The following is an 11,839-nucleotide window of genomic DNA, read 5'->3' as shown; positions in this document are numbered from 1 at the left end:
CAGTGCTAGAGGTGTCCTAACTGCATTCTCCCGCATTGCCGCTGAAAAAAATCCCTGCTTATTATGCTGGAAAACCTCCTCCTGTTCATAAATGCCAAATCTGACATCCTGCAATGCAGGTACAAGTGTCCCAGTTGGGGTTTGAACTGAGCAACCCAGTGCTGCAAGGTGATGACCACTAAGACATTCTGCTGCTCTGTCCTTCTGTTCAATTTGCACCACTCTTCTGGAATGAGCTTCTAGCTTAACCACCATAGGGAAAAAAGGTGAAAGAAAATTCTGCTTTCGTCAGGTAGGACACATGTTGTGTGCCTAAGATAGAGCTAGAACCGGATACAGACATTGGTGGTAAAACTGGGTCCTACTCCGGTACAAGGGACACATTGTAAATTCAAGGCTGAGTATTGAGTGGACCTTTGGCAGAGCCAATCTCCTGTGATTTAGAATTGGCTCCCTTTCTCCTGGTCTCCACCATAGCTATAAGTGAGGGTATTCCCCTGTGGGGTACTCATGGAATAGGGTGCAGGAGATAGGGTGCAGTGTGTCTGAAAGGAGAACGCGGTAACCCAGGTGTTGTCTGTCCTGCAACAAGTGGTGAAAGGGCACTGGAGTACCTTATCACGGTTCTAGATGGAAGTGGCATTAAAGGGTGTGACCAGTGGTGTGATCACCCTAGACTGAGCTCTGAATTTTAGCGCAAACTTTGAAAAGCTTACGCCGTAAGGGGAATACATTCCAGACTTAGTAATGTTTTATAGAGTAATGGTCAAAGTTACAGGGTGACCCTGACTTATCTGTCCTGAATACTGGACTGTATATAAGGTCCATGCTTTAATCGTCATGGTGGACATACCCCTGAAGAGGTCCTCAGGGACTGGGTTCCATAGTTTTGAAGTTCCATAGTGATGAATTACAACCCTGGACCTGTATAGCACCCTGCGGCTAACTCAACACATTACACCAAGTGCCATAGGGAGCACCTCAAATTTGATGTCCCTTCAAAATAACTCAACACACAGCCATTAATGTCTAAACTGCTGGCAACAAAAGTGAGTACAGCCCTAGGTTAAAGTGTCAAAATTGGGCCCAAAGTCAATATTTTGTGTGGCCACCATTATTTTCTACCACTGCCTGGGTGCTGCCACACATGCTTGACACCATCTGAACCAAATAGGTTTATCTTGGTCTCATCAGACCACAGGACATGTTTCCAGTAATCCATGTCCTTAGTCTGCTTGTCTTCAGCAAATGTTTGTGGGCTTTCTTGTGCATCATCTTTAGAAGAGGCTTCCTTCTGGAACGACAGCCATGCAGTCCAATTTGATGCAGTGTGCGGCGTATGGTCTGAGCACTGACAAGCTGACCCCCCACCTCTTCAATCTCTGCAGCAATGCTGGCAGCACTCATACGTCTATTTTCCAAAGACAACCTCTGGATATGACGCTGAGCACATGCACTCAACTTCTTTGGTGGACCATGGCGAGGCCTGTTCTGAGTGGAACCTCTCCTGTTAAACCACTGTATGGTCTTGGCCATTGTGCTGCAGCTCAGTTTCAGGGTCTTGGCAATCTTCTTATTGCCCAGGCCATCTTTATGTAGAGCAGCAATTCTTTTTTTCGTATTCTTAGAGAGTTTTTTGCCATGAGGTGCCATGTTGAACTTCCAGTGACCAGTATGAGAGAGTGAGAGCGATAACACCAAATTTACCACATCTGCTCCCCATTCACACCTGAGACCTTCTAACACTAATGAGTCACATGACACCAGGGAGGGAAAATGGCTAATTGGGCCCAATTTGGACATTGTCACTTAGGGGTGTACTCACTTTTGTTGCCAGCGGTTTCGACATTAATGGCTGTGTGTTGAGTTATTTTGAGGGGACAGCAAATTTACACTGTTATACAAGCTGTACACTCACTACTTTACATTGTAGCAAAGTGTCATTTCTTCAGTGTTGTCACATGAAAAGATAGAATAAAATATTTACAAACGTGTGAGGGGTGTACTCACTTTTGTGAGATACTGTATACTTTATTTTGTACCTTGGATCATCAGGACAGATACCTGTATATACAACACATTTTGGACGGATTTTTCCCCCCTGTGTCCGCCCCAGGTTGGGTTAATTTGTTGGGGGTTGGAAGGAAGGCCGTGTGCTAGTAAGCCATGTTTGTATTTATTATGATGTACATAAATACAGATTATGTTCTATGCTTATAAAACACTAATATCGAGTCTGTTTATTTTAAGAGAAAACTGTCTGTACATCTTCATAGTCCTGAAGAAGCCTTGCGTGAAACGCATTGACCAGTGAACAGACGAAGATAGAGGAATATGATCCGAAGCAAACACAGTGACGTGCCTCCATCCCTAATGCAAACAGAAAACAGAGGTCGTGGGACTTTAAATGAGGCCGGTCACCAACTAAGATATACAAAAATAGAATCTGAACGTAGTCATTTATTATACATACAGTAATTGATACAAATGTTGACATCAGTAACAAATATGATGCAGACATATATACAAAAAAAGCTGACACAAAAAAATCCATATAGTAAGGAGATTGTTATAATAATAATAAGATATATTCAGTAATAAAGTACATGGCCGTCACTAAATGTTACATCTAAGTGAAGAGAGGAAATATCTATACCTACACGAACCTTATGATATATACCAACTTATCCTTATATATGTATGATGTACATGAGTGAAATTAGTAGGAGACATTGATCTCCTGTGTAGCTCAGTTTGGGGCCAGTTTCCTCATTTTATTGAGATCTGGTTTTAGATAAATCAATAAATGTTATTTTAGGATAAATCCATGTAGTTGTTATCTGTCTCATGCTGTGCCCTTAAAGTCCACACATATGACAGTGGTTCCTTGTGAACATCTGTAGGTTCCCATTTCTCTGAACAGATAGGATGTTGGGACTCTCAGAATAGCTCTGGTTTTTCTTCTCCTATCCAAGTTCTCCAAATAAAACATAAAAACACATCCCCTAGACTGGTCATTGGAGACAACGAGCGGAAGAGTGTGTGCACCTGGCTGTGTGAAAATACCCTGTATCTGGCTGTGGAGTAATCAGTGGGAGGCCCGGGCAAACCAATATCCAAGCGGCTCCTGCGGGGGTACCATTACGCAGAAAGCAAACCTTGCTTCAACAAACAGTTCTCTCCTCAGGACAGAAAAGAAGACAAAGGTAGGCGACTGCACCAAACTTTGATAAGATGCTGCAATGCACATCGATCACCCAGAGAGCAGAGTCCCCTCCATAGGTTTTCCTTTTGGTTACTCCCTAGCAGCCCGCATGGCGTCTGCTCCCTTCTGCTGACCTCAAGCCAAACATACTCACGTGTCCCAGACCTCTTCCACAGGGCAACCGATGTATCCGCAGGGCGACCTGGATCCCAGAGGCCGGAACACAACTGCTATATCTGGGTTGGGCACGCTTAGGAGACATGTGCAGAATGGAAACATTTGTTTTGTTTCGGATAGATTCATTATGTTACTAATTTCATTTCATTCTGGAATTTGGAATTCTTTTAGTTTGGTTTTGGAATTTGTATACTTTTGTTTAGTTTTTGTTAACTTTCTTTTCGTTTTTGGTAAAATTTGTTTAGTTTATTAATCTAAAGAATTCAAACTTTTCAGAAGGATCAGAATTCTGATCGGTCGAGAAACGATCGACTTGATTCGAATCCTGTGTGAAGAATAGCTGGTTGTTAAGCAGGGGGCTGGGAAAACGGCCGCCCACATTTTTACCAACCAATGACTCATCAGCTGTGAGCGGGCTTCCCCACTGACAGATGAATGGAAAGAAAAGAAAGCCGGCATTGCCCGGCAATAAAAAAATGTTTAAAAAAATGACGTGGGGTCCCCTCCCCCCCAGTCTATACCAGGCCCACGCCAAAATGTTAAAAAATAAATGGCGTGGGGTCCCCCGAAATCCATACCAGACCTTTACCTGAGCATGCAGTTCTGAAGGTCAGGAAAGGGGGGGCAAGACCCCCCCTCCTAACCCATACCAGACCACACCTCCTAACCCATACCAGACCACATACCCTTAACATGGGGGGTGGGTTATTTAGGGCACCTCTCCCCTCCACCCCAAAGCACCTTGTCCCCATGTTGATGGGGACAAGGGCCTCTTCCCCCCTCAACCGTGGCCGGTGCTTGTGATGGTCTGCAGGCAGGGGTCTTGTCCTAATCTGAAAGCCCCTTTTACCAAAGGACCCCCCCAGATCCCGCCCCCTCCCCCCATGTGAATGAGTATCGGGACCATAGTACCTGTACCAACTCACCAAAAAAGTGCCAAAAAGTAATAAAAACACACACACAATTTTTGAAAAATCCTCTATTATAAAATAAAAACCAGCGTTCCCCGATGTAGATCTGTCATCAATCACAAAGCCCGCCGCACCCGGAAAAATAAATTAATAAAGATGCTCTCGCCATCATGGAGGCCTACTGCAGGTTCCCCGTTTCACATCTTTTATATAGGTAAGGGGCGGGCCACCTGTCTACATCACCTGGTGGCACCGCCCTTTCTGACGTCAGGGACCCAGCATGCACCGATCCATGAGGCCAGAAGGGGCAGTGTCTCCAGGTGATGTAGACAGATGACCCCGCCCCTTTCCTATGTATGGAGGAGGAGCCTGCAGTAGGTTTTTTTTAAATAAAGGATTTTTCAAAATTTGTGTGTGTTTTTATTACTTTTTGACAATTTTTGGTGAGTAGGTACGGGTAATATGTTCCCGATACTCATTTACATGGGGGGGGGGCGGGATCTGGGGGCCCCCTTGGTAAAAGAGGCTTTCATATTATGACAAGCCCCCTGCCTGTAGACCCCCACAAGCACAGGCCACGGTTGTGGGGAAGATGCCCTTGTCTCCATCAACATGGGGACAAGGTGCTTTGGGGTGGGGTGGGGGGGGCATAGCTTACCCAAAGCACCCACCCCCCCATGTTGAGGACTTGTGGCCTGGTATGGTCGATCGTTAATTTGTCTGATCCGAATTTGAATCATTCTGAAAAGTTGGAATTTCGTTAGAAAACGAATAAACAAAACAAATTTTAACAGATTTCAACAAAATTCATTACAATGTCATTTGGAGATTTGGATACATCCGAATCTAGGAATAACCAAAAATTTGTTGGAATTTGTATTCGCACCGAAACGGATTTCACGTGTCTAACACTTAATGGCCACCCGCTAACAGCTGGGCTCCCAGCCAATGCAAATGGCCGCCGATGGCAGGGCCCACTCTCCAGGCATGGATCCTCTACATATGTGTGCCATAACACCACCCCACTGATAGCTGGGGACTCAATGACCACTCGGGACATTCTGGAAGACTTCTGGATACCAAAGGAAGCTCCTGACATCCCGCACAGCTGCCCAGCACCAGACCCGCCCACCAATACTTCCAATAGGTAGGAAAACTTCATACAAAAATGGTCCTATAAGTGAGGAGGACAAAAAAGGAACGCAGCCATTGGCTTATCCTGAACATTTATGGGGGTGGGGTCTTATGGGGGAGGAATGAGGGCGGGGCTACCCAAACGTATGCTGCCATTGACATCTGTCAGGAAAGCACATTATGGCCACCAGATGGAACTGACCTTTATAGGAAAACCCAATTCATCATGACTGGGGGAATGCGGGTCACATTTCATCAACACATTTATAACAACCAGATCTGTAAGTGTTTGTGAAATCTTCCCGCACAAAATGTACTCAGCCAATGAAAGGTAAGGACTCCATTTTTATTTTTCTCCTGCTATCAATTGCCAACACGAGACAACACTTCATCCATGTCTTTGGTGATCTCTGATCTCCTTATGAAGAGTTTCTTACATGATGAAGATCAGCCATGGAGTATATCTGAGGTGTATATCAGGGTGTGCTTCTTCCCCACATGTCCACCAACATTCATATAGAAGACATTTCCCGCACTCAAGGCACTAATACACCTCCAGGGTTGTGTGGGACCCCTGATGTACAGGAAGACAGGACTTCAGTGAGGAACATTTCCCTCACTCAGGACAGGAATACGGCTTCTCCCCCGTGTGAGATCTCTGATGTCTGTAAAGAGTGGACTTCTGTGAAAAACATTTCCCGCACTCAGGACAGGAATATGGCTTCTCACCAGTGTGCAATATCTGATGCTTGGAAAGAGTGGACTTCTCTGAAAAACATTTCCCGCACTCGGGACAGGAATATGGCTTCTCACCAGTGTGCGATCTCTGATGTGTGGAAAGATAGGACTTCTGTGAAAAACATTTCCCGCACTCAGGACAGGAATAAGACTTATCGCCAGTGTGAGATCTCTGATGTCTGTAAAGAGTGGACTTCTGTGAAAAACATTTCCAGCACTCAGGACAGGAATACGGCTTCTCACCTGTGTGCAATCTCTGATGCTTGGAAAGATCGGACTTCTCTGAAAAACATTTCCCGCACTCAGGACAGGAATACGGCTTCTCACCAGTGTGCAGTCTCTGATGCTTGGAAAGAGTGGACTTCTCTGAAAAACATTTCCCGCACTCAGGACAGGAATACGGCTTCTCACCAGTGTGCGATCTCTGATGTGTGGAAAGATAGAACTTCTGTGAAAAACATTTCCCACACTCAGAACAAGAATACGGCTTCTTATCTGTGTGCAATCTCTGATGTCTGGAAAGATTGGACTTCACTGAAAAACATTTCCCGCACTCAGGACAGGAATACAGCTTCTCACTGGTGTGAGACCTTTTATGCACATTAAGCTTGTATTTAGAACGGAAACACTTCCCGCACTCAGTACAGGAGAATCTCTTATCTGTTGTAAGGACGGCACCATCCTTCACAGTCTGAGGTTCCTCAGGATAAGAGGAATACGATGGTCCGGTACTGTCCCTCACAGTCTGAGGTTCCTCAAGATAAGAGGAATACGATGGTCTGGCACCGTCCCTCACAGTCTGAGGTTCCTCAGGATAAGAGGAATACGATGGTCCGCCACCGTCCCTCACAGTCTGAGGTTCCTCAGGATAAGGGGAATACGATGGTCCGGCACTGTCCCTCACAGTCTGAGGTTCCTCAGGATAAGAGGAATACGATGGTCCGGCATTGTCCCTCACAGTCTGAGGTTCCTCAGGATAAGAGGAATACGATGGTCCATCTACACTGTGTGGTGCCGGATGGACATTTGAGGTAGCCGGGTTTTCTCCTGGACTATACTGTGTGATGTCCTCATCTTCTACTTTACAGTCTGGAGACAAAGTGAGACAATCCTCTGAGGTTTTCCTCATCTCCCGTCCATCTACTAAAATAGAAATACAAAGATTATTACTAGACATCAGCAGATTGGTTCCCCTAAACCAGGACTCCGCCCACATAAGGCAGCTTTCTCTCTCAATTGCCCCCTCAAGCTAACTAGTAAATGGGTCCTCTGATCTCCTACCAGTCCATTTCTTTATTCATGGAGCTTAGTCAAAGAGGAAGACAAGGAGAACTGTCTTTTATAGGAGTGACAGTGATGAGGGGATTATGTCCCCTCCCCCTCTATCACTCATTGCCATCTTCCCAACACAAGAAGTCCCGCACTTCCTTATTTAGTCCATGATTTAGTCATGAGCGGGGCTGAGCCCCACCAGAGGTCAGAGAGTGAGGATGGGGGAGAACAACCAAGATGAAGACTGGACTGATCCTGAAGACCACCATCATTGGGTTACTGACTCCTCCCTCATTATCACTTTCTGTTTAAGGTTCCAAAGTTGGAGGATGTTATCACATTATTATCAATATGTAAAAGTCTGTGCTCCAATCAAATCATCAGATATAAAATGTCCAGCTGGTAGGAAATGGGAGTAACAAAAGAGAATCCATATTATGTGTATATATAGCAGTGGGTAGAGGGGAGAGACCAGAAGTCAGGAGTATGTAATGTACAACATAGAGTATATAGTGCAGGGGCCAGGAGTATGTAATGTACAGCATAGAGTATATAGTGCAGGGGTCAGGACTCATAATATTTGTGTTCAGTAATCAGTTGCAGAGGTCCCACCCCGCTGCCTCCCATCTGCTGAGACTGCACTCAGTGACCTGGGTGTGAGACTATACAGACATATCCCTCCACCCAGCACAGCCAGCAAATAACAGAGAAAGTAACCCTGGGAGAATTCTTCTGTCAGAGATCTTGATAGTGCCCCGGGCATGGGGCATAAGACTCAAGGTACATAGGTGCCTAGGTCAAGCAACGTCTATGGTAATTATCAACATTTTACTGCCAGCTGAACCCCAGAATCTCCATAAATCCAGTCTAGAGACATAAATTGCGTCTGCAGCACAGAGAAGGAAGATTATCTGAGAGAAATACAGGAATACAGGACGGGGAACACAGCTCAGGAAAGTGACCAGGGGATTACAGGCTGATATCACCCAGTCCCTGCCCTACTCTGGACCAATCAGTGAGCAGTATGGGTGGAGGAATGTATTTAATGTTAATGACCCACCTGTGCTGATCTCTGTAGGAGTGTCCTCCTCTATAAATGTCCCCGTTATTCCATCCTCCTCCATAGACTGCTGATCATCCCTCATATACCTCTCTTCTTCTTCTGCTTTCACCTCAAATTCTATATCGATTGGATCTCCACTCTAAACCAAGAAAATGAGAGAGAATATCATCTGTAAAATATAAGCTTTATTATTGTGATATTATATATTAAAAAAAAAACAACATATCCTCTCCAGAAGTCCATGTTCTAGATGCTCCAATCAACCAACCTTGTAACAGTGAGGGATGGTGGGACCTTCCTGTGTGGAATCCCGGGAATACAGAGGACGGGAACATCTCTCTGGTGGGTTCCTGGTATTAGGTGGCTCCATCATATCCTTGTGTCCTTCTGAAAACTCCTCCATCACTCCATACTCCTCATCCTCCTCTTTATACTCTTCTTTAACATCAATATTATCATCCCCGAGGTTTCCACTCTGAATATATAATAAAACATTCATTGTAACAAACATGCTGTGTATAAATCAGAACTACCAATCATTGTCACTCATCTACCTGATGATGGTGAGGGATGGTGTGACCTTTCTGTGTGGAATCCCGGGAATACAGAGGACGGGGACATCTCTCTGGTGGCTTTCTGTAGCTGGATGACTCCTCCATGGTGTCCTGATACAGATCTTTGTGTTCTTTTAGAAACTCTGTCTCCTCCATCACCCCATCCTCATCATCCTCCTCTTTTATCTCTTCTTTAACCTCAACTTTAGAATCTCTCCAGTTTCCACTCTGAATATATAATAAAAATGACATCAATGGTAACAATGCAGATAATTAGGGATGTAAACGCTGGGAAAGATATCCCAAAGAAAGCCCACAGCTGGAACCTGAGGTGCACAGGTAAGTGCTGGGGTGAGAAACAAGAAAAGAAAGAGAAAAAGAAAAAAAGTAAAGAATGAAAAAAAGAAAAAAAGAGGGAGGAAGGGGGGGGGGAAGAGAGAGGGGGAGGGGATGGGGGGTAGTGGGGAAGACGGGAACAAAGAGGAGGGGGGGGGAGAAAAAGGTGATGGGGACAGAGAAGGGGAAAAGACAAAAAAAGGGGGTAGAGAGAAAAAGAGGGGAGAAAAGAAAAAAGGGGAGAGATGGGGAAATAGGAGAAGGGGGAAGATAAGACAAGCAAGAAAGGAAGAAAAAGAAAATAGGAGAAAGGGGGGAAGGGAGGAGAGGGAAGGGGAAATGGGAGAGATGATGAGAAGGGAAGAACGAAAGGGAACCAGAGAGAATGACCCAAAGGTCAGAAAGGCAATGGGAGGGCTAATGGGACTTTAAAGGTACCGGGTAATTCAAAATGATAAGAATATTCTTAAAAACATGAAATATTTATTAACATGACATTTTTAAAAACAAGGACAAACAATGCAACATTGGTTCATAGGAAACTGACATATACAATGTGAATAGGTAAGGCCACAGAGCAAGAAAAATGATGAAGATATATGGGTTCAATGATGGACATCAAACCGATCCCGACATGTTTCGCGGGCAAAGCTGCACCGCTTCTTCAGGGGAATAAGAACATATAAGCTGTGCAATGCCTTGAAATATCCTGTACAATACAGCAACAACAAAAATTTGTTATTGATTCACATACATATGTATAAAACATCAGATTTAGAATGCATGCAATTGTGGAACATCAGAGTGCATCAAGGACCGCCACCGCAAAGAAACCCACCGCCAAACAGATCGGATGAGAGTGCCCCCCAGAAAGGAAAAGTCTCCCCAGCGGATGTGGAGGGGCATATATGGCAGGGAGTATATATGTAAAGCCCAGAGACCCTCCACCACCGAAAAGGGGAGGGAAAAAAGGGGGTATTATGCCTATATAAAGGGCTGATATATATACCTTATTGAATGTCTGCAAAAAACACACTCATATGACCAGAGTAAAAAGAAATAGGAACAGGAGGGCACCTGTAGAGCGGCCGTGTTTAAACCCCAACGTGGGGTGTTGTTCTGTTGGGACGAAAGTAAAGGATATAAACTTACAATCAGAGGTCTATGAGGTATCTCTCCAGGGGAAAAGATTGGACAGGGAAGGTTTACCTGCGGGATGGTGGATATTAAGCAAACTTTTTCTGGGAAATCTGTATAAAAAACACAGTGGGACCCGAGAGTAAGGTCTTGAACTTATGCCACTGAACCCGAGGGAATGGCACCATCCATTACATGCTTCTATAAGGTATGACCAAGGAAGTCATAATAATTAGATAATTAGGGATGTAACGATATCGAAGATATCGCGATATCGTATCGTCGTGGTCGTCTCGATATCGTCGTGGTCGTGTCTAGATATCGTCGTGGTTGGGTTACAATATTAAAAGGACAGGTGTCCGTCAAAAAGCAAGAGGAATAAACACAGTCCCGCGGAACAAATCATTGTTAACTACATAGACCAGAGTTTAAGGATTTTTTTTACTGTTTTTTTTTTTCTTGCAATGTAGATATTTTGATTTTTCTGATGGAAAACGTGAACATAAGCTAAATGATAGGTCAGTGTTTTTTTTAAAGGCTTTTTGACTGACTATTTTATTTAAGTTTAAGTTATGTTCCTAAATACCAGTTTTAAAAGGCTGCCTTTATTTGCCTTGCACATTTAAACCTGACTTAACTTGATCTTTGTTTGCACTTAAAGGGAATTGCCTATTGTTTGTTTACAATTGTTCTAGCTGCTTCTTAACTTGAACATTGCACAGAAGAATCAGTTATGCAACCAAATATTACTATACAGAATATTGATGTTCCTGACTACAACTTGCACTTTAAAAGCACTATGTGATCAGTGTTTTATGTTGTCATGGATCCATAAATACAACAATAAATTGCCTGTTGACTGGCAAAAGCAGAATAAATGTCGGTATTTTTTCGCTATTATCATCACAAACACTATCATGAGCTATTTAACAATACCATGAGCTTTTCCACAATATCGCAATAAATATCGTACCGTGAGGTCAATATCGAAATTGTATCGTACCGTGAGATTTTGATATCGTTACATCCCTACAGATAATGTACAGATCCTAATGATACTATCAGTGATTGTTCCTCATCTACCTGATGATGGTGAGGGATGGTGTGACCTTCCTGTGTGGAATCCCGGGAATACAGAGGACGGGGACATCTCTCTGGTGGGTTCCTGGTATTAGGTGGCTCCATCATACCCTTGTGTCCTTCTGAAAACTTCTCCATCACTCCATACTCCTCATCCTCCTCTTTATACTCTTCTTTAACATCAATATTATCATCCCCGAGGTTTCCACTCTGAATATATAATAAAACATTC

General features: G+C 44.1%; 2 protein-coding genes across 2 annotated transcripts in view; both read right to left on the bottom strand.

Annotated features, from left to right (window-relative positions):
• The window catches only part of LOC309550236 (uncharacterized protein), a gene marked incomplete at both ends in the record, with an annotated part of 809,557 nt that overhangs the window by 731,641 nt on the left and 66,077 nt on the right, over nt 1–11,839 (bottom strand). The window contains 1 exon segment of the mRNA XM_082250647.1: nt 6,170–6,649. Within this exon segment, the coding sequence (XP_082106773.1) occupies nt 6,170–6,649 (480 nt within the window).
• LOC309548769 (uncharacterized protein) overlaps nt 1–11,839 on the bottom strand; it is a gene marked incomplete at its 3' end in the record, with an annotated part of 166,469 nt that overhangs the window by 154,212 nt on the left and 418 nt on the right. The gene's annotated exons all lie outside the window — the stretch shown is intronic.

Source organism: Pelophylax lessonae (genome assembly GCF_965119305.1).
Source record: "Pelophylax lessonae genome assembly, chromosome: 3".
In the NCBI taxonomy this organism is placed as follows: Eukaryota; Metazoa; Chordata; class Amphibia; order Anura; family Ranidae; genus Pelophylax; species Pelophylax lessonae.
The sequence above is the reverse complement of the archived record's forward strand: the minus strand, read 5'-3'. Positions and strand labels throughout refer to the sequence as shown.